General features: G+C 41.8%; 1 protein-coding gene across 7 annotated transcripts in view; it reads right to left on the bottom strand.

Moving 5' to 3' along the window:
- Nucleotides 1–2,522: 2,522 nt before the first annotated feature.
- The window catches only part of TRAF5 (TNF receptor associated factor 5), a 43,501-nt gene continuing 22,079 nt past the window's right edge, over nucleotides 2,523–23,944 (bottom strand). For 6 of the 7 annotated variants that reach the window (XM_045536444.1, XM_045536446.1, XM_045536447.1 and 3 more), the window contains 10 exons: nucleotides 22,239–22,457; nucleotides 21,186–21,243; nucleotides 18,556–18,657; nucleotides 16,004–16,168; nucleotides 15,263–15,340; nucleotides 14,862–14,936; nucleotides 11,991–12,083; nucleotides 7,631–7,771; nucleotides 5,558–5,726; nucleotides 2,523–4,870 (listed from right to left, as the gene is read on the bottom strand). In XM_045536444.1, coding sequence (XP_045392400.1) covers nucleotides 4,293–4,870; nucleotides 5,558–5,726; nucleotides 7,631–7,771; nucleotides 11,991–12,083; nucleotides 14,862–14,936; nucleotides 15,263–15,340; nucleotides 16,004–16,168; nucleotides 18,556–18,657; nucleotides 21,186–21,243; nucleotides 22,239–22,456 — 1,677 coding nt within the window. In that variant the 5' untranslated portion in view covers nucleotide 22,457 and the 3' untranslated portion in view covers nucleotides 2,523–4,292. Of the gene's footprint in view, nucleotides 4,871–5,557; nucleotides 5,727–7,630; nucleotides 7,772–11,990; nucleotides 12,084–14,861; nucleotides 14,937–15,262; nucleotides 15,341–16,003; nucleotides 16,169–18,555; nucleotides 18,658–21,185; nucleotides 21,244–22,238; nucleotides 22,722–23,944 lie in introns of those variants that run through there. The other variant, XM_045536443.1, reaches the window with a different exon arrangement.

Raw genomic sequence — 23,944 nt, 5'->3', positions numbered from 1 at the left:
TTGCTTCAGATTTTAATATTACATGTTCAATTAGAGCTCCCTGTGAACATTTCTACAATCTCACTCTCCCTCTCTTCCTCCCGAAAGTTAACTACTCCCTTGAATTTGGTATCTCTCATTCCTGAAAGCTCTTATACATGCTACATATATATGCAGCTATATAAGTAACATATAGTATTGTTTTGTATGTTTTAAACCTAACGTAAATGATATTCTATAACTTGGTTTTTGTCACTTATGTATGTGAAATTTATCCAGGTTGAGTCATGCAGTTCTAGTTTTTTCATTTTAACTGAATAGTATCCCATTGTATGACTATTCCATAATTTATCTGCTCTCCAGTTGCTAGTAATTTAATGATTTCTGAGTTTTGCCATTATAACATGAATTAATGGACATTCTTGCCCACAGCTTCTTAGACATATGGTAAGAATTGGTATGAAATGGGCATAGTACCTGCCTAGCAGAGTTGTTAAAAGGATTCATTACATTATTGTATACATTCAGTTTAATACGCTGAGCACCTGCTATGCACTGGAATTAGGCATGGTTCTTGGCTTCAATGATCTAATAAGGGAACAGACATGTAAATGCAATTTCAGTATGATGTAACCTTACTACTCTTCCTATGTCCTTTCTTGTGCCCCTTCTAATCTATGCTCCACACAGAGTAATTAAAAAAAAACACTCTAATCAGATCATGCATCCCCCTGCCAAAATCATGTGAACTTTCATTACACTTTACATAAACCACAAACCTCTCACTATGGCCTCAGCACTACAGATTCTGAGTCCTGCCTCCCTCTAACCTCATCAACTACCACTCTTCCCTCTTCTGCTGAACTCCCGCCACACTGGCCTCTTCTCCTGAACTCCCGCCACACTGGCCTCTTCTCAGTTCCTTGAACAAACTTCCTTTGGCCCCCTCTGCGCAGCATTCCGATCTGTGCCGCCAGCTCTTCCCACAGCCGACCCATCTTTCAGATCTCAGCTTGATTCGGTCAGGTTCTCAGTTACAAACATCAGAATCCACTCTGCTTGAGAAAGAAAGGGACTTTATTAACAATATTATGTATCTCACAGAATCTCTAGGAGAGCCAGAGGCCAAATGTGGATGCCACAGTACCCAGACACACTAGTGGTCCCCAAAGTTTTGGCACCAGGGACTGGTTTCATGGAAGACATTTTTCCGTGGCCCGGGGGTGGGGTGTGTGGGGCGGGCTGGTGCGGAGCTCAGGCAGTGATGTGCACCTGCAGGCGTGGCGGTTGGGGACTGCAGCACTAGAAGATCTAGTGAAAACCCACTGCTGCCGCCACCACTTTGCACCACAACTGCAACTTCCACAAACCCTGGTGCTTGCCTGGGTAGCCAGAGCTGAGTATGTTTCCTTCTTCACCTTGCTCACTTTCTAGCTGAAGTTTTGCATTGACTATGCCTGCTCGGTGACACCCGGGTCACATGCCTAGGCTGTAACGGGGGTCAAGGAAGCAAGTTTTCTCACAGGAAATCCTTCAGACATTATAAGGGTGTTGAAAGGTGCTGGGCATTCAGAAAGCATGTCACATGAACACTAACTATCATGTTGCCGCAGCATAAAGACCTGCCCTGAGAACCCTAAGTACATTCTCCCACCCCGGCCCCATTATCCTGTCACTGTACTCTGTCATTTTCTTTAAGGCACTTACCACCACCTGTATTGTTAGATACTTAACTTGTCCAAATGCCTTATATTCCGGAGCCACAGAGTCTAGTGTCCCTGTAGAACCTCAAATAAGTGTATTTCAAGCAGACAAAAATAATTTTAAAATGCATTTTAATCTTTAGTGTGGGTCTCTTGGAAGAAAAAAAGCATCAAAGAAATACTTACGGGATCTGTTTAGCTTTTCTCCATTGGTCTTTCCCCTAGGGCTCTCCTTTCAAAGGTATTTCTGCCTATTTTCTTATTTTGTATCACATGCATCCAGAACCTGTCTGAGAGATACATTTTCTTAGGGCACAGGGAAGAGAAGTTGAGAGGCAAAGTCTTTATCAGACAGAGGCGGCTGGGAACACTCACACTGATTGTGTTTCTTTACCACTTGTGGTCAACCTACAGAGTATAAATTTGAGGATAAGGACAATATCTGTTCTACGTGCAACTCAGGCAGAATCTGACAAATATATTGTCAATTAATATTTTTTTGGGGGGAAAGGCATGGTGGCTCATGCCTGTAATCCCAGCACTTTGGGAGGCTGAGGCAGGAGGATTGCTTGAGCCCAGGAGTTTGAAGTTGCTGTGAGCTAGGCTGATGCCACAGCACTCTAGACCGGGCAACAGAGTGAGACTCTGTCTCAAAAAAAAAAAAAAAATAGGTACTCCCCCGTCCCCACCCTACTGTAATTCTTACATACCTTTCTTAAGAATATTGACTCTCCCTTTATGCCTAGCATATTATTTTCATCAGGAACCAAAATTAGATCAAAATGGAAAGAAAATTTAAAATCTTATTGCTATAGAATAAGAATAACTGTTCAGATCATAAAAGAGGAAAAATCGTTTACTTGGATTTACTTTTTTTAAAACAAAAATCACAATCCTTATTTTCTGAAAAAGGAGTGCTTTTTACTCTAGAATTCCTTGTTCTGTCATCACTTAAACATTATTTCAATGATGAAGGGACTCTGAACTCTCAAGGAAACCATGCCATGACACACTTTATATGCATAAAAGTTGGTTAAAACACAAAACCAGTATTTGACAAATTCACTTTAAAGTGTTTTTCACATCAACTACTTAATACTAGTTAGAACAATATGATCTTCCATTCCCGAGGGGCACAAAGAGTGATCTTGGACATGGTTACGAACATTGAAAGCATGTGGAACCACCTGTGTCTGGCCGTGTTGGCTAGAGAATGCTTCCTGGGTTTGTCTGAGGGGGCGTGTTGAGCAACAGCTGTGCCAGAGCTTTTTCTTTGAATTTAATCCTTTGGGATGATTCCTGCAGTATAGTCTTCAGCATCTTGAAAATTCCACAGAAGAGATTAAGAATGTTCCTATCATTCCCAGAAGGGACAAATCATGCTTCCTCTATAGGGTTAGCTGTTCAGAAATTGTAAGGTGCACGGTCATCACCTGAGTGAGCTGGTCCATGGTGCCCCTTGGCCCATGACACTTGTCCTGGCAAGTACTTCAGAAAGTACTCAGGATTCTAACAAGAAACTTTACAAGTTTATATAAATGCCCATTTTCATACCAACTTATGAATTCAAAGTTCTCAGAAAATGGGAAATACTGTTTTTAGCAATCAGTTTTAGATGAGAGTACTTTTGACATCCACATGTAATTATCATGGTTTTCTCCCTAAGTTTTAAATTCCTTTTATCCATTTATGACATTTTCTCTATCATATACTAAATTCTGGCCATCCTCACATTAATTTACTATTATTACCTAAATACCTTCAAATTATTTGTATACACACATATATATCTGTATATATATTTATTTGGTTGACTCTTACTGCTAATATTTGACCATTTTCGACCTTTGAAAATTGTTTTCTCATATGGTTGAACCTAATAAAATCTGAACTTTAGCTGGCTGGCTAGATCTCCTTACATATTACTATGTAGTACTATTTGCTTTACTTCAGAGCAGGGAGAATGAAAATGCTTATCCTGTTCACCAGTTTTTATGCAGCCTTCCAAAACTGTGCTTGCAAACTGCTGGTAAATTTCATAACAATATTTAAAGGTGTAGTAATTTCCACAAATTAAGTATTTAAGTAAAAAAAAAAAAAATCTGGTCCAAACTGGGGATATTGTCTTCACAATTACATCACCCACTACTTAACTGGAACAGCTTATCTTCTAATAAGATGGCTTTTGCAGGTTTAAAGTCAGGTCTAGAATCAACAGGCCAAACAAGAAAATACCAAAGCATTTTCAGTTGGGAATTCTCTACCTCTATGTCCACAATAACATCAGTACTATAGAGTGCCTGAGGCCGCGCTAAGCACCGGTAAAGGAGAGAAGCCTCAGCCCTTGCTTTCAAGAAACTTACCATCTTTCATGGGATATAAAAATATAAATAACAAGAGGATATTCTAAGAGTATTAAGTTTCAAACTGGGACAGAATAAAATGTAAAAAGATAGCACTTCAGAAGTTTTAAACTGACGTCAAACATTAACGGCAAAAGCCAAAGACGAATGTGCACTGAGTCTAAATCCAGATCAATATGACAATCCAATGTGTTCTCCCCCATGGTTCCAGACCAAAGAAGTCCTTTTATCACCCCATAAACAGTCACTAGAGATCCTCCAGGTCAGTTAAATCCACAGCCACTTTCAAGAACACAGTGTCATCTTTAATGTAGGTGTTCTTGGGATTCTCCAAAACGGAATGAGCCACAAATCGGGGACAGCCTGATGCAATGTTCATCTCCCCATCCGGTCTTTTAAAGCTGCTGCTATTGGGGTCAGCTTTGAAGGTCTCCATGATGTGGTTCTTTTTGCCGCTCTGGTCCAAAAGCATCAGAGTCACCCTCTGTCTGAATGGCCACTGCAACAGGGAGTCAAACTCTCCTCGCATCACCACAAAGTACAGGGACAGGTGTGTCCCTTTCCCAGACCCGTCTCCATTCAGGTAAGCTCTAGCACAGAGCCGGTAGCCGCAGCGGCTGGTGTAGAAGGACTGGCTGAAGATGGACACTATGTGCCCGTCCACCGCCTCCCTCTTCTTCATCTTGTAATCCGTCACCTTCCAGATGAGCTTTCCGTTATAGCAGGCACCCTCTAGCAGCTTAAATCGCTCTTCATTTTTATTCAGCTGTGCTTTATGAATATTAATGTGCGCGTCATGTTTGTTAGTCTCTCCTTCCAAAACAACTGCAAAGAAAAAAAAAAAAAATTCCATAGGCCGGAAAGTTGTCTTTAGAATTTGCCCAAAGTGGAATTTTGTAACCTGAAGAGAACCAACAAAATTTTGACATCCTAAGGGTGAACTGAAATTAATGTCCACAAATGGGCCATTTATACTTATATTAACTCAGGGGATATCATGTCTCAGTAAACTGGCACCAAGAAAACCCGAATGTGTGCTCTTTAAACTGAAGCTCGCTGAAATGTAGAGAGGAAACCGAGCATTTGACTAGTGTGAGGTGGCATGGTGAGCCCCACACTTTTCTAAGTAGGATGCTTTTAAACAGCCAAACCCTTTTATATTTTTCTGTACCTAAAACAATGACCCTACCACATCTCTCCCTTAGCTCTCCCATTATTTTCCACTTTCCTTAAAAATCATCACTCCCTGTTCTTGGAATTTCCTGGCCCAGTTCCACTCCTTGCCTGTTTCCGGCCACCCCACCCCACCCCACCCCCACCCAGCTCGGGGCTCTCCCTCATTTTTGCCTGAGTGGCCAGAATCTCATGCTGCTGTTTCACAAATAACACACTCAGATTCAACCACTGTGTATCCTGGAACACATGTGACTCTATTTGGCCAGGCATTTAGTTGTTTCACAAGCACATGCAGACAAACAAGTCACCAAGAGAGAAGTAAAATATTAGACATACCTAATCTTTGATCATTGTTTTCTAGCAGGGTAATTTTCTGTTTCACTGTATCAATCGCTTCCGTCAAAGACCTCAGGTCGAATTTATTTTGTTGCTGGTTAACCATTTGTAATAACTGGCGGACTTGAGCTTCGAGCCAAGCAGACTTGTCAATGTGACTGGCAAGAACCTTGCATTACCAAATAGATCATATCATTAAAAAAAATTAGTTAATATTTTCATAATCCGTTGCGATTAAATTTTTTCACTCAAACATTTCACATTTAATCAACTAATGACATAAAAAATGCAAGTCCAGAAGAGAAAATTCAATGAGGATCACAGAGAGGAGCCACCTAATTATCTTCCTCTTCCTCTTCCTCTCCTATGGTAGCTCCTGTTCTAAATCTTTGAACTTCTCTTTTACTAATTTTGGCTCCTCCCTCAATTTCTCTCCACTTGGTCCTCTAACCCATCTTACATACATCTATTTCCATGTTTTCTCTCCTCTGGCCTCATCACTTTCTTCTCTTCCTAGAAGCTACGCTCCCGATTGACTCCTGCTCTGCTCTTGTCCTGCCCTGAGCACTGCAGGTGGCACGGAAGGCCCTGAGTAAAGTTGAAACTTTCAATTTCTCTCTCAGGTGGAAGAGATTAAGTAAAACTACTCCACCCTTGCCCTGCGTGCCTTAATTCTGACTGGTCAGTCTTTGTATTAAGAAGAGGTCAGAACTGAAATAGTAATGTGATAAATTTTTTTGTGGACATGCCCATGCCTCTATAGACACATACACACATATACATACATATATGTATATACAGATGGTCCCTGACTCACAATAGTTCAAATGACAATTTTTTTACTTTAAGATGGTGCTGAAGAGATAGGCAATTCAGTAGAAACCATACTTCGAGTATCCATATAACCATTTTGTTTTCCTCTTTCAGCAAAGTATTCAACAAATTACATGAGATATTCAACACTTTGTTATAAAATAGGCTTTGTGTTAGGCAGTTCTGCCCAACTGTAGGCTAACGTAAGTGTTCTGAGAATGTATAAGGTAGGCTAGACTAACCTATGATGTTCAGCAGTTTACATGTATTAAATGCATTTTTGACTTAGGATATTTTCAACTTAACAATGGGTTTATCAGGACATAATTTCATTTTAGGGTTAAGGAGCATCTGTAAATACATATATACGTTTACATTATACATACACACACATAGACAATATATGTATGTGTGTATACACACATGTGTGTACTTATATATACACACATATATAATTTCCACACACATATATACATACACAAATATAATGTGCTGACACATTTCATATACTCATATATACACACACATATACATTAATCTATATAAAATGTGCTGTATAATTATATAATGTATAATTTCCAAGTATGAAAATTATATAGCCTAGATATTCTAGAATAATCTAAATTTCAAACATATTGCCCATACCATGTCTTGAAGTCTTTTTTACTGTAAATTTTATAATCATGATAAAGACATTATTCCTTGGGAATTTGTTTATGATTATTTAACATTCATAATTTACAAAGTAAGTTTTTTTCTATATTTTAGTGATGTTTAAAGCATTTTCTTCCCCAGGGAATTAACAGTTTCACTTTGTTGACTGCAAAATAAGAACTACAGATGCTCTCAATGAATCTGAAATCAAGTGATTAACACTGGCCCAACATTAATTAAAACCACAATTGCCATAAATTATATAGAAGTATTGTATCAGTGTTAAATTTACTGACATTGCTAAATGTAGTGGGGTTATGTCACAGAAGACCTTAATTCTTAGGAAATACATACTGAAGTATGCAGATGTAAAGAACCATAAAATATGCAGTGCACTCTCAAATGTTAACACACACACAGAGGTTGGGGGGAGAAGGAGGAGCGGAGGAGCAAATGGACCAAGACGTTGACCATGCGTGAACAGGGGTGGAGGACATACAGGTGTTCTTTGCACCATCTTATTCTTGCAGCTTTTCTGTATATTTGAAACTCTCACTGCCAACTGAAAGACAAATCTTGGTTTTGAATGGAAATGCCATTTCTCACCTGGATGTTTGAGAGGAAGCTTCCATTTTTGCCAAACAACTGTGCAAACTGCTTGAACTCCTTTTCGAATTTCTTTACAGTTTCTGTTAGCTGCTGGATTTTACTTTCTTTCTGTTCTAGGCTCTTATATAAGTCAGAAATCTAATAACAGGAATGAGGAAAAATCAGATCATTGTCATGCAAGCATATAATTATGTTAAAATAGTACTTGCGGGTAAGAAATTATTTCTACGGAAGAAACATACATATATAGTTCCAGGAAAACATGTACAGGTAGATTCCTATATAATTCTAGGAAAATATTTGCAGGCAGTTCCAAAAAAGCAGATCCACAGACTTTCTCACCAAACTTTTCTAACCTAACCCACTCTGACGGTTCATCTAACGATAGCGACATCACTTGACTGAATTTACTGAACTAGTTCTGTTCACTCATTCAATATGCACTTAGGAAACAACCACAGATGCTGGGCATGGTGGCACACACCTGTAGTCACAGCTACTTGGGAGGCAGGAGGATCACTTGAGCCCAGGAATTTGAGTCCAGCCTGGGTAACATAGTGAGACCCTGTCTCTTAAAAACAAAGACAACAAAAAACAACCATAGAGTACTGATCATCATATCACATTAAATGTGATATGCACAATGTCAATAGTAATAATAGTAGACATCTGCTTAATGTCTATCATACCCATATGATCACACCCATTCATAGCTCTTTTAACCCTCAAAGAACCCTATGAGTTAGGTATGAATATTAGTCTCACTTTTCAGATGAGGAAACAGGTAGAGAGTTTAAGTAACCTGTCCAGCATATAAGCTAGCAAGTGGTAGGCAAAACACGTGGGTAGCATGTTTACTCAGAATTTGTAATCTATTTGAGGGAACAACCAGAAACCTAAAAATGATCCTAAACAACTTATTCTCACATCCATTCAATCAGCAACAATTGCCAACTTTAACTTCTAACACATAATATTATAAACAAAAAAAAATTTATATCCATTTCTCATTTCATCTCATCTAGTTTCAGCCTAATTATTTCTCACCTAGACTGCTAAAGCAGCTTCCTAACTGGTCCTACACTATCTCTTCTACTCTTGACACACAACAGGATGTAAGTTCCATGGGAGCTGGTACTGGCATGGATCTGTAATGGTCCACTATAACTCCAGCCACTGGACTGGTACCTACCTGGCACCAGTAGGTGCTCGATAAGTATTTGTTAAATGAATGAATGGAATGAATGCTCTCTCTGTCTGTAGTTTTGTTCTCCAATTTGTACTCCATAATGTGACCGGAATAACATTAAAAGATAAACCTGGGCCGGGCATAGTGGCTCATGCCTGTAATCCTAGCATTTTGGGAGGCCGAGACAGGAGGATTGCTTGAGGTCAAGAGTTCAAGACCAGCCTGAGTGAGACCCCATCCCTACAAAAAATAGAAAAATTAGCCAGGCGTGGTGGCACACACCTGTAGTCCCAGCTACTTAGGAGGCTGAGGCAGGGGGGTCGCCTGGGCCCAGGAGTTTGAGGTTGCTGTAAGCTACTATGATGCCACTGCACTCTAGCCCAAGTGACAGAGCGAGACTTTGTCTCAAAAAAAAAAAAAAAAAAGAGGTAAATCTTGGCTTGAGCCTCCTCTGCTAAATGTCTCTAGCACTTTCTTTTACAGGTCCTACACGATCTGTCCCTGCTGCCTTTTCAGCCTCATACCCATTTGTACCCACTCACATCTTACGTGCGCTCTGCCCAGCAAGACCACACAACTCCCAGGCCCTGCTCTCTCAGGCGCTTCCCTCTTCATCTAGAAACTACCACTTTTTAAGCCTCCACTCAAGGGCACTCCCTCTCAGAAACATTTCCTTACTAGCACCATCCACCCAGACCTCCTGCCCATACTCTAGTGCATAACTTATCCTTGTTGCCCTTATAACTTGCTTTTTTTCATGTTGTTTTGGCCTTTTTCCTCCACGAAATTGTTTCTTGAGACTGTGTCTCCCTTATTTCTTTATCCCCCCGAGCCTAGTGCTGTGCCTGACCCACAGAGGGCATCTGATACATGTTTTATGAATGAATTCACAAACAGCTTAAACAAGCATTTGCTCTCTGGCTCCAGAATCCTCTATGTAGACTCCCAGAACTGATTTCCACCTACCCACCTGACCAAAAGCAAACTCAGCGTCTCCTCCCCCCACCCTCACCTCTAACCTACTCCTGTTCTTGTAGAGTCCATCCCAGTTGATAACATCACCATGTTCCCTGCCTTGCAGCTGACAGCGTGTCATTCAGCCTCAGAATGACTCTTGATGCCCTCTCTCCATCCCATGCCATGGCCTCGGTTCAGCCTTCACTTTCACCTCTGGCATCTTGCTTCCACCTAATACTGAAATGTTCATTATGTGTCAGGCGCGGTGCTAAGAGCCTAAATATATGATCTCATTTTACCTAACCGCAACCCCATTTACAAATGAGGAAGCTGGGGAAGAGAGAGGTGAAGCAGCTTACCCAAACTCACATGGTTAGTTAGTATGCAGCTGGGCTGCAAACCCAGGCATTCTGGCTCTAGAGCCTTCAGCTCTTACCAAGCACTGTGCTATTAGCAGCTATCTTAGTTTTAAAAACCAAGCAATTAGCTGGCCAAGTATTTTCCAATTAAAAAACCTCCATTAGCTCCCTATTACTGACAAACATTAGTCCAAACTTCTGGCCCTTAAAACCTTTCTGAAACAAGGCAGAGTATGAATGAAAAAAAAAAAATTGAATGCAGTGTCTAAAACTTAGCTTACATGGAAGGCCACTGCATCTGGATCCAACACACCAGTCTCCAGCCATTCCGTCTCACACTCGGAAGTTCATTCACCCTAAAATCCCATTCCCTTGATTCATCAGCATCTCTTATGCCTCTCTGCCTTGGCACAAGCTCTCCCCTGTTGTCCGGGCTAGAGTGCCGTGGCATTAGCCTTGCTCACAGCAACCTCAAACTCCTGGGCTCAAGGGATCCTTCTGCCTCAGCCTCCCCAGTTGCTGGGACTACAGGCATGCACGGCTAATTTTTTCTCTATATTTTTAGTTGTCCAGCTAAATTATTTCTATTTTTAGTAGAGACGGGGTCTTGCTCTTGCTCACACTGGTCTCGAACTCCTGACCTCGAGTGACCCTCTTGCCTCAGCCTCCCAGAGTGCCAGGATTACAGGCATGAGCCACCGCACCCAGCCGGGTGTCCTACCTTGCAAAGTCTTCCCCAGCTCCCCCAGAGCAAACTGCTGCAGCCTCTACCCCAGGCTGAGTTATGGCATGTACTATGAGGCACGGCAACTCACCTGTTTCCATTTCCATGAGCTTTTCAAGGGTAAAGGCTATGTCTTGCTTGACTCAGTGTCCCTAGCAACAAACATTGTACCTGACATATGGTAGACGTTTGCTGAATGAACGGATGATTGAAACAACCGATACAGAAAGAACTTGGGAACGGCTACTAGGCAGCATGCCTTCCACCATAGTTACCCCTTAATCAGTCTTTCTAATTTTCTCCAGCATCTGACCCTGGAACTCACATACCTACTTTAATATGGATCAGACATCATAAAATAATTCACAGTAGTAAAATTCAGCTCTTTCTCTGAAGATGGATGGTTTTCTTCCCTATGTGGGCTTGAAAAGTCTTATCTTCTGAGATGTTCTAGCAAAATAACTAACTTTTATAATAATTGCTCAATAAAATCAGCATTTATTGAGGTTACTATGTATGCCACAGGCACTATGGCAGGCATTTGCACATATAATTTCACTTGATAATCACAGCTCAGTGACGTAAGTATGTATGTACCCATTTACCAGGTTACAAAGCTTCTCAAGGACAAGAGTTTAGACTTAAGTCCAAAATTTATACAACTCATAGTGCCTAGAACAGATAGTCAACTATTGTTTCACAGTAATATTAATTTAATTTAAAAACATCAAACACCTACTAGGTGCCGGACATTAACCAAAGGGTGTGTGGACAGGCTGTTGAGAGGCAGTCATGGTGTACCACGGGGAGCACTGGACTTAGGATCAGAGGACGTGGGTTTGGGATTGAATTCTGCCACTTACAAGTTAAAACACATCATCCTTTCTTTGAGCTTAGTTACTTCATCTGTTGAATGGGGGGGGGGCTGGACCCAAAGATTTCAAAGGCACCTTCCAATTCTAATGTTCTACAATCCTCTGAGTCTGTTGGCCACTTAATAGAAAAATACCTACCTCCAGTCGACTTACACTGAAACAGAGGAGAATAGAAAAATACCAGCATGGAGCAGGCAAATCCCAGTAATTCCGTTGCCTCCCGTATGTTATATTTAAACTCTTGAACATTTACCTGTTCTTCTAATTGGATGTTCTTTTCTAAAACCAAAAGCATGTGGTCCCGCAAGGCGGAATGCTCGTGTTCCTGCAGGCTCGCCCGCTTATCCTTTGATATGAAGAGAAAAATAAGTCGGTTGTTGAGAAGCTCGGAAAATGAGAGGTGGTAAGATATTCTGCTAAAGCAGAGTCTTAACAACTTTGCTTCATTTAATAAACATGCACCTGTTTCTAGGTAGGTTGCAGGAAAAATGACTCCACCGGGTCCCCTTTCCAGCTTTAGGATTCTACAGTACCTGTGAGACAATCTTAAACTGAACAGAGAAAGAGAATCAGGCCACTGTTAAAATTCTCAGTGCTGATTTCCTCCCTTGCTCTGGGAGTATATGACTGTGGGTTAAGTGCCATTATTATCGTCTCTTAACTAGTCCCATATAAACCTATCTCCTCGGTAGGTTATCTCCAGATCCGTTTTAAGCCAAGACTAGTTCTCTCTCCCATCGAGCACATTTCTATGCTGACTCCCATCACTGCCCTGCTGCCCTGAGCAGGAGGTATGCAACCCGATTTTAATTTCAGCCCACACAAATTTGTTGCCCTCAAAATCACAGAATACATTTGCAGGAAGAAATGGTTGCTTTTCCCCTGATCATTAAAGTATTTATTTGCAAACTGCCTATATTACTAGTAAAAGCAAATGTTAGGTGTTCCAGGTGATGCACGCAGCTTAAGCAAACATTTATCATCAATTTCCCTTCAGTGTAGGGTTGGCCCCTTTGGTAACAGTTTGTCCCAAATAAGGTTCCAGAGAATAACTCGCCCAGCTACCCCAAGCTCTGGTACCGAGGTAAGTTCTAGAATACAACCCCACCAGAGGTCTGGGCCTGACTCTAAAGATCCTTTCCAGAGCTGGAAAGCAATCCTGCATTTCATGCACTAGACACGTAAACCCTATCCTTTTTGCAACCGAGACAACCACAAGACAAATTTATGCACTCTTCGCTTATTTTTTTAAAAAACGTTTCTCACAATATGTATTTTTTCAGATAGTTTTTTTTAAATAAAAGGAATATATGCTTAAGTCCAACAATATGACAAGATGTCGAATGAAAAGTAAAAGGCCCCTTTTCTCCACCTCCATATCCACTTCCATAGTCTTCCTCACCAGCATCAGCTAAGATAAATACACATTTTTAACACAAATGAGAACATACTATATTTAATGCTGTTACATATATCTCATTATTTTTATTAGATGCATAGTATTCCAAAATGTGAATATATAATTACATAGCTGGTATTTTAATGATGGTCTTGTTGGTTGTTTTTAGGTTTTTTTTTGCTATACAAACAATACTATAATAAACATCTGTGTGTGTGTTTGTGTATGTATGTAATCATTGTATACTTATGAAAGGATATCTGTGACATAAATCCTAACAGTAGAATTGCAGGGTCAATGTGTGGGCTCATTTTTTATTTTCATAAATATAACCAAATTGCCCTCAAAAAGTTAGATATAATAAATGTTTTAATCTTTGTCAATTTGATGGTGAAATTGTATTTCTTGCTATAATTTACATTTATTTAGGAGTGAAATTGAGCACTTTTTCATATATCAGCCAAAGGAATTTTTTTCTGGAACTGCCCATGTATTGCATTGCAGTGCCTATTTTTTTATTAAGTTGACTAAGTTATTCACATGTAAAAATACTTTGTATTATATATTAAGGAAAATGGCCCTTTCTTTGGTCATATGTTACAAATTTTTCCCCCCAGTTTGTGGTTTGCCATTGACTTTATTGATGTATTTTTAAAAATCGTATAGAAGTTTTCAATATTTATGATTAAACTTACCAAAATTGTGTGGCTTCTGGTTTTGTGTTAGTCATGTAGAAAAGGGCTTCTTTATTTTAAGACTAAAAAATTCACTCATTGTTTCTCCTAGTATTTTTATGATTTTTAAAATAAATTTTTTATTTTGGAGTAACTTTAGGTTTACAGAAAATACGGGATGATAATACAGAACATGATAATATTTTACAGCCTAAACTTTGATCCATCTGAAATCTGTTAAAAAGACTAGAGATCAAACTTCATTTTTATTTTATATAATTCACTGAATAATTATTTTAAAAGTATTAAAAAGGTAATAAAAAATATTTTAAAACATGATTTAAGTCAATTTTGTTTCAAAATACTTGATGATATACAGAGATACCATAACACCAGGATTTGTAATTGTGGGAGGAGGGATTTCAGAAAGTTCCAAAACCAGGTGGAGGCAATGGAGTCACAATTAGAAATAAGATACTGTGAGGGTTAATTTTATGTATCCATCTGGCTATGCTATGGTGCCCAGTTGTTTGGTCAAAACTAGTCTAGCCGTTGCTCTTAAGGTATAGCTGTGATTAACAATCAGTAGACTTTGACCAAAGCAGATTTCCTGCCATAGTGTGGGTGGGCCTCATCCAATCAGTTGAAGGACTTAAGAGCAAAAACTAAGGTTTCCTGAAGAAGCAACACTTCTCAAGACCAACACAGAAATTCCAGCCTGAGTTTCCAGATTGCTGGCCTGCCCTACAGATTTTGGATTTGCTAGTTCTTACAATGACATGAGCCAATTCCTTAAAATCAAACAATCTCTCTCTCTCTCTCTATGTGTGTGTGCGTGTGTGTGTGTGTGTGTGTGTGTGTGTGTGTGTGTGTATGTATACACTATTGGTTCTTTTTCTCTGGAAAGCCCTAATACAATTACAGTCTTTTTAAAAATTCTCAGGATTATATGTCCTTCTGCATCCTGAATGATATCCAAGAGTAAAACGATTTGCCAAGTGGATTATACAACAGAACGCAGAGGCAGAAGCAGGAGAAAGGCACCCCGTACCTTCACAGTGCAGCCATAGTGCTGGAAAGGGCAGTCTTGTTCGGCTTCAGGACATACGGCAAGGTGTTCATCCACCTACGAAATGGACAGCCTCGAGCTATAGAAGTTCATCACCGATTCTCCACCTGCCTGGTATCACTGCAGCAAGCAGGGGGCCATGGGGGCTTGGGAAGAAGGGAGGGGCCAGGCGAGGGAGAAACGCCTGGTGAGGAAGAGCTATGGTGCAAACCCGGGAGAGCTCGCAGGGAAAAAGGGAAGGGAAGACGGAGACACCGTTATCATGGGTGTAATTTAAGCCTTGAGCTCTTGCCTATGGGATTTTATCACGTACAGGCCACGGTGTTACTAAAACCTTATCTGACATATTAGTAAAATCTACAGAAAGCATTATTTACAGTTACCTCAGTTCTTGGAATAATCTGCAAACACTTGTTGGGACAAGATACCGGGTACTCAGGACACAAGTTTTCCTCGTGATTCTGAAACAGAGAAAGTGCAATAAAACTAAGCCAGGGGTTCTCGTTTATGGGCTCACAGTGACTACACATATGTCTCTTTGGGGATGTGTGTCATGTGGCTCACTCTCTACAGCAAGTTATGGTCCCATTCTAAAAAGGATTAAAGATGTCTACTTTCTTGGTATAAACGAATTTGATTAAAAAATTAAGTTTTCCAATTATTCCAAAAGAAGGTCCGAGAGCACGAGAGCACAGGACTCAAAGAAGGCAGATTGGGGAATTACTGCCATGGCTCCTTTGGCACGTGCAAAAGGTAGCCATGTTCTCTTTCCACGCCTACCTCCTGTCTCTCCAGGTAGATTACAGAATTAGGAGGGCAGGCTTTATCATCGCCCCCCTGTGACCCAGCACCTAGCATCGCTCCTTACATCCTCATACACAGCAGGTGCTCAAATCATATTTCTGCCAATGATAAATGGAGTTCTACCAACAGAAAGGTTTTAAGGTTTTTGCAGAACTTCTCTCAGATAAACTAATTCTTTAGACCTGATTCTATACAAAAATAAATGCAGAAAGATTCTTCTGATTTACTGTGACCATTCAGGCAGAATTTAGCCTCATAAAGACGACTGTTGTGTGTATATATATGTGTTTTGGTTTTTTTGTGGGGTTTTTTTTTTTTACCTGTAGATTGATGACTACCACATCCTTTTTACAATAAAGGCATTTTTCTTCTCGAAACTGACAGTACGCGCTCAAATGCTCTTTCAGATCCTTCCGCAGCACTGGTTCCCGACAGTTCTCATTAGAGCACTGCACAGCTTGAAATAGGCACTGCTGAAGATGGTCCTGCAACAGACAAGGGCAGGCTGGCGAGACCCACCGACAGGGGCAGCAGGAGGGAGGCAGAGCGGGCAGGGGGGCAGCCAGGCAGAAAGGCTCGCCCTGCGTGGGGTGGGGGAGCAGCGTCTCAGGGGAGGCTGCCCACTGCCTCTGCAGGGGAGAGGGTGTGGGCAGGGCTGCTCGGACTGGAGGCCGTGGAGGCCGGCCTTGTCTGGAAGGAATCAGGAGGATGGGGGATGATGGGCAAAGAGAGACGTATGCCACGCTCGTTTTAGATGATCTAGTAACACACTCTTCTTCTCAGGTTACTTCCTTAGTTTGCCAGCCCTTCAAGGACGTTTTTATTTCTTCTAGGCACTCTCCATCCCTACTCCAGGCACCGAGAACTGGTCTCCACACAGCAGTTGGTAAAAGACGGGACACAGGGAAAAAGAAGGAAGGAGGGAAGGTCAGACCCTAACTCAATGAAGGAAGGGAAAGGATTAAGAGGAAGAAAGGGAAGGAAGGAGAAGAAACTGCTGCCAGAAGTGGCAAAGGAAAGGAGACAGAGGAAATACAGGCTTGCTGGCCCAAGAGAAGCTGGGGATGGTCAGACTTGTAAAATCAGGAAATATTCTTAACCAGAATATCAGAGAAGAGTGACACGGAGTGTTCATTCCAGGGTTCTTCACATTCTAGATTTTTCAAAAGCAGGCATACCTCCATGAAAACCTTTGGATCACTGCAAGTTACTGTGACACTGACAAGTTACCAGAATCTTAGTGAACTTGTCTCCCTGCAAGATTCTTTAAAACAGGGTTGGCAAGCTAAGGCTCACAGGCCAGATCTGGCCTACTACTTGTTTTTATAAATAAAATTTTACTGGAGAACAGCCATACGTACTCCTTCACATATTGTCCCTAGCTCTGAAATGGGAGAGCTGAGTGGTGGTGACCGAGACTGTACATAGCCTGCAAAGCCTAACATGTTTACTATCTTCTGCTTTTTTTTTTTTAACTGTCTTGCTCTTAACAGAAAGAGCTTGCTGACCCCTTCTCTGAAGGAAAAGAGAGCAAACAGTTTTTTGACAGCGAGATAAATAAATATTATAACTGTTTTCGCCTCCGGTAGTGAGAAACAAATGGTGGTGACAGTTGAACTCCGCATTGTCTCTGAAATTCATTGATATTACTCCTTAACTCTCACCCAGACAGTCAACATTCATCAAAACTCTGCTTCTTGTAATACCCTGCACCTTATCTTAGGGGAAGAGGGACAAGGATGAGAGCAGACATAAAAGAAACAGGTGGAAAGAAACCAGCCCTTGTTCTCTAGAAGCCTGGGATATGGTCACTAACGCTGTTCACGGTCCATTTAAATCTCATTTCCTTTGTAGGTGTGGTGACAACAAAGTTGGAAAAAAGCCTTGCTCTAGGACCCGGCTATTTAAAACAAGTGCAAAGGACACATGAAAACACAAAAAAGTTCCAATAACCTCCAGAGAAATCCCTGGGTTAACAAAGAAATCATTTACACGTTTATAACCTCAATGCCTAAGGGATTCGGAGGTATGTGAGAAAAGAATGAATCATCTGAAATACTTGTTCCTAAATGTGTGGGTGTGAAGGGGAAATTTCAGCAGCCTCCAGGCAATTCCCTGGAAGCTAGAGATGCCTGAGTTTTCTCCATTCCTAGTGTGATCAAAACTGAGAGGGGCCTGCCAGGCAGAGCCACATGTCCAGTTTCCCATTTTAACAACCTTCCCCAGCTGACGGAAGAGCAGCTTCAGAGGCTTCCTTTGAAAGGCACTCCACTCGCTTCACCTACGCTTCCCTACACCTTGTTTGTCTGCATCTCCTATCAGAGCTTCACCTTTAAACCACATCCTATCTCTGTCCTGGTCTGAGTGATCCGCCTCAGATCATAAACCCTGCGGGGCCGGGGGCACAGCTGCTGGGAAACACCCACCACAGCACCAGCTGAAAGAGCAAATGCTTTCAGGGAGAGACTCTCACAATTGTGTCTTTCTGCCGTCATTCCCTGGCTCCCACCCCAGGCACCCCAAATCCTTCACAGTTCCCCCAAAATGACATGTCCTTGCCTGGGCATTCCTTTTGTCCAGCATGTCCCACACCCTCTCTTTTGGCTCAATGATCCCTAATCCGCAATTTAAGGTCCAGCAGATACAGCGTGTCTTCCACGGGCTCTATACAAAATGACCCTCCTACTCACCCCTCAGCCCCTGGTGTGCTGCAGCAGGGTAGCTAACTCAGTTTTGGACTGGGAATCCTCTGAGGACAACTCAGGAGATCCTCGTACCATACTTAGCCCAGTAACTGTCACACAAAGGGTTTAATGTGCATCACTGGAAAAATGGCAAAGGCATTTATTGTTCATGAGTAAGTAATACCAACCTGGTAACGTCCCAGAATAATCTTGGCATTACATCCGGGAGCATTTTTGCAATATACGTACAAATTGAGGACTTCCCTTTTGCAGCAATTGTCTTTAAACACCTAAAAGATAAACACAATAGGTCTCACACAGTCCAAAACTTTACAGCCATGTGAATTAAAGTATTATTAGTTTGGTCTTCAAGTATACCTCTTAAGTTCAGTGGAAACTTCCAGATAGTGGTTAGAATGGAAATATCACACTCACCACCATACTAAAAAAAAAAGGCTGTCTCAGATACATACTTCTAACAGGCCACCAAACATACGGGCCAGGTCACTCAGTGCCCAGAGCAGCAGGCTGCATGCAGCTAGGAAAATCTCATGATGAACTTGACCCCACCCGCTCAGAGGTGAGGAGGTGGTGTATGGCCAAAAGTGATGCTTTCAGCTTCCGGTCCCAGGCTAAATGTTTGTATTACTCATCAAATAGTGTCGCTGACGCTGTGCTGGCTTGCTATTTCAGCACAAACCAGGGGTTGGCAAACTTTCTCCATAAAGGGTGAGATAGTGACTATTTTCAGTTTTGCAAGTCACATTACTACCGTTTCTGTTACCACATTTCAACTCTGCCATATACAATTCTTGCATGAATGGGCACAGCTGTGTTCTAATAAAACATTATTTATTGGGGGGATAGAAGAAAACATTTATGGACACTGAAATTTGATTTTCACATAATTTTCACATGTTACAAAACATTGTTATTCTTTTGTTTAAAATAAATTTCTATTTTGAAATAGTTTAAAACTTACAAGAAGTTGCAAAAGTATAAGGATTTCTGTGTATCCTTCTTTTGATTTTTTTCAACCATTTAAAAATGTAAAAACCATTTACTTAGCTCACAGGCCATATAAACACAGGTGGCAGGCTGGATTTGTCCCAAGATTGTAGTATGGCCACCCCTGGAGAGTGGGTCAGACAGATACTATGCATAGTACAGCCCTCTGCTAGGCATTTACAGAACACATCACAAGGAGTACAGAAAAGGAACATGTATGTCAGAGCAGGTGTTCAGGGAAAGCTTCCTGGAGGAGGTGATTAGCTGAATGTCCTGTAACAGAATTTTAAAGTAAGAAAACTGACCTTAAAGGGAAGTTTTAAAGGAGAAAATCTTCATGACCATGAAATAGGCAACAGTTTCTTACATACAACACCAAAAGAACAAGCAACAAAAAAAACAAAAAAAATAGATGAATTAGACATCAACAAAATGAAAAACTTTTATGCTTCAAAGGACACCATCAGGAAATTGAAAAGACAACACACAGAATGGTAGAAAAATATTTGCAAATCGTATAACTATGAGACTTGTAACCAGAACACATAAAGAACTCTTATAATTCAACAATAAAAGATAACCCAATCTGAAAAGGAACTGAATAGAAATTTCTACAAAGAAGATATACAAATAGCTAATAAGCACAAGAAAAGATGCTCAACCTCATTAACCATCAGGGAAATGCAGATCAAAACCATAATGAAATACTGCTTTACACCCACCTGGAAGGCTACAATCAAAAAAGACTGAGAATGATAATTTTTTATGAGGATTTGGAGAAAGAAGAACCCTCAGGAATGTGAACTGGTACAGCTAGCTGCTCTGGAAAACCGTCTGGCAGTTCTCAGAATGTGAAACACAGAGCTACCATTGGACCCAGTAATTCCACTCCTAGGTACATATTCAAGAAAAATGAAAACATAGGTCCAAATAAAAACTTGGACACGAATATTCATAGCAGCATTATTCATAATAGCCCCAAAGTAGAAACAAATGTCCATTAACTGATGAATGAATAAATGCAATGTGGTATATCCATACAAAGGGATAGCCTTCAGCAATAAAAAGCAATGAATGGAAAAGGTTCATTCTACAATGTAGATAAACCTTGAAAACATTACACTAAGTTAAAGAAGCCAGCCACAAAAAGCCACATATTGTATGATTCTAGTTATATGAAATATCTAGAATAGGCAAATCCACAGAAGCAGAAACTAGATTAGTGGTTGCCAGGGGCTGGGGAGACGGGCAAAAGGGGGTGACTGCCAAATGGGTACGGGGTTTCTTCTTGGGGTGACGGCAACACTCTGATACTAGATAGTGGTGATGGCCGTACAACTCTGTGAATATACTAAAACTCACCGAATTGCACGCTTTAAAAGGTAAATTTTATGGTAGGTGAAATAGAAGTACATCTCAATAAAGCTATTATTAAACATAATCATCATAATAAAAGGAAATTTTAGGGATTAACCAGATGAGAAAGCGAATTCCAGGGAACAGCAAGTTCCATTTCTGTTCCAGCAGCAAAATGTGACTGGAGCTATTTGGAGGAAGCGGGTGAGGAAGAGGCAGGAGAGGAGGCCTGAGGGTGGGGGCGAGAGTGTGGTCAGTAAAGACCCCAACAGGCTTCTCAAACAGGGGTGGGCGTCGGGTCTGACCTGACCTCCCAGCAGAGGAACATGGATTCCAAGGAAGGAGTCCCCTTGACCACTCTCCTGCTCCAACCTCCATGTCCAATCCCACCCAGGACACTGGCTGCCTCTCCATCACCCAGAGAGCTGTTAAACGAAAGCAGTAACTTTCTTACCTCCTGAGATTTGATGACCTCCTTATCTACAGGGCAGATTGGCACTGTGTTTAATTCTCTGGAGAGAAAAATTAAAATGGAGCCTAAGTTAGGTGTTTACCCCAACAGCTCTTCCGAGAGCAGCCCCAGCACTCCAGCCCCGGGCAGGCTGCTCCCTGTCTTTGCACACGCTGCTCCCTCTACCCAGAAGGTGCCCCTGCACCCCTCCTTCGGGGCCTCTCCAGTCCTTCAGTCTGCCTGAGACACTCCCATTCACCCCCAGGACACAAACACCGAGCCACCGGGACAGAATGAAATGTCCCCTTCTCCTTTGTTTATCCCACTGGGCCGCATCTCTCTCCTTTGCTAGACTGAGACATTCTAGAGGGCAGACGTCTGGTCCCGGTCCACGCTGTATACCTCTAACTCTTCACCTCTGTACCCGAGAGCTTAGCTGAGCAAAGTGTCTGGAACACACAGGTGCTGAATGCAAGACCACGTGAATGAAGGAGAACAATGCTGTGACAACCCTCTTGCAAAGGTCGGCAGCGTGAAACAACTGCCTTCCTGCCCCTATACGAGCCCCCAAAGCCTCCTTCTCATCTCTCCTAGTTTCCTCCCTCAAAACGGCATGACCCAGGTTTTAAAGCTGCCCAGGAGTGGACAGACAGTATCCACGGCAGCGAGGTCTCTTCTGGATGTGACAGCACCTCTGTCTCAAGGCAAGGAAAGGTCAGGGTGACTCTAACACAGACACCATGAGATCCAGGCCCTTCCCAACAGCCAGCTCCCCAGGACAGAGTACACGTCTAGGTCTGCTCTCCCGTGAGAAACAGGTGCAGTCTGAATTTTAAGAAAAGGTGAATATCTATGAATTGAGTGGCCAAAAAAAAATGAAGATTGTTCTTCAGGCCCTCACAGAGGGGCTCTGAGAGATCCCTCCTTACATTCATGATTCTGAGGCCAACCACAGCAGCTCCAAAACCATGGGTACCGTTGTGTGGCTGCAGCTGACACCGAGATGCCAGAATCCCTGGGATGCTGCGGCCAGAGCGGCGGGCCCCGCCCACTCACCTCAGGGACAGAATGCAGTGCTGGCAGAAGCGGTGCCCGCAGCCCGTCTGGTGGGGGTTGTGAAGCACCGAGTGGCAGGAGGCACATTTGTATCGCTCTTCCAGCTGCTCCACGAACCGGTACTCTGCATTGGGCTCAAAGTCCAAGGAAATGGAGTTGCCGGAATTCTGGCGGAAGAAACCACAGGGGAGGCCTCCTTGCTCCTCTGAATAAGCCATTCTGGGGGGTCCGGGGAAGAGAAGGAAAATTGAGCGTGCAAACACCAAAACAACTACAGCCATCAGGTGTTTTAGTTATTGCTTCATAATTAGTGAACATCATTCACATGGTCATTCTGTTATGACTCTGTAACAAAAGTGACAACCTCCTGCCACTGGAGGGCTCCTTCCTGCAAAGGTGCGATGTCTTTGGGGTGCTTGGGTTGGAGGCTGGACCAGATGACTTTTAGCAAGATTCTACAAGGCTTCAACCCTTTGTCCATCAACCTTTTAAAGGATGCTAAATTATCCTGTCAGTCTGGTCACATGCTTGGACAGAACTGTAGCCAGATGTTAACTACATTATGAGCAAACTGTTTACAAATTCTTCTTCCACTCCATTGAGAGAACCGAAAGAAATGTTTTGTTAAAATTTTTCCGAAGCAGGAAACTTGGACACAAATACATTTCTCACACTGTACATTTGACTATCACTGTGACTGCAAAAGAATGAATGTTTGTGTCCCCCCCAGAATTCACACACTGAAATCCTGGCCCCCAATGGCATGGTATTAGGAGGTGCAGCCTTTGGGAGGTAATTAGGTCAGGAGAGTGGAGCCCTCATAAAAGGGATTAATGTCCTTATAAAAGAGGCCAGAGAGTTCCCTTGCCCCCTTGCTGCCACGTTATTATTACATTTATTATTATATTATTACATATTATTATTATATGTTATTATTACATATTATCACAATATGTAATACTAACATGTAATAAGTCTACAATCCAGGAAAGAGACCTCACCAGAACCCAACCATGCTGGGAGACCCTGATCTCAGACTTTCAGCCTCCAGAACTGTGAGGAATGAATTTCTGTTGTTTACAAGCTACCCAGTCTATGGTATTGTTATAGCAGCCCAAACTAAAACAAGCACCAAGTTGTCACCTGAACTAAATAAGAGCCCATTAACTGCTTTCTCCTCCAATCCATCTCCATACTGTGGGCAGAGTGATACTTTCAAAATGCGAGTATGATTTAAAGTTATCTCCTCTCATCTTTCAGTGGCTTCCCAGAGCTCTGAGGGAAAAGTCCACAATGCTAAGCAGGGTACAAGACTGTATCCTCCTCGCCCAGCAGCATCCTGGACTGGTCTTCCCTTACTTTCTGCACTCCAGCCACACAAACTTTCTTTCAGTTTTTCTAATACATCATGCTGTCTCCTGCCACAGGGCCTTTGCATAAGCTGTTGCCTTTGTCTAGAGTATGTCCCCATCCCCTTCCAGTGCTCTTCGCTTAGTTAACTCATAATCATGCTTCAAATTTCATTTCAAGCATCATATCCTCAGGTAAGCTTTCTCTTCTCCTCCCAGTCTAACAGCAGAAGGCCTAACCACCAGTCTGCAAAACACGCAACGGCCCTCAGAGAGTGGCCGGGAGATGTGGGTGGGTGGATTCTTTACTTTGTAATCCTTTTGAAATTTGAACATGAAAGCATTACCTATTCAAAA

Source organism: Lemur catta, chromosome 23 (assembly GCF_020740605.2).
Source record: "Lemur catta isolate mLemCat1 chromosome 23, mLemCat1.pri, whole genome shotgun sequence".
NCBI lineage: Eukaryota > Metazoa > Chordata > Mammalia > Primates > Lemuridae > Lemur > Lemur catta.
Note: the sequence above shows the minus strand (reverse complement) of the source record. Positions and strands in the feature narration are given on the sequence as shown.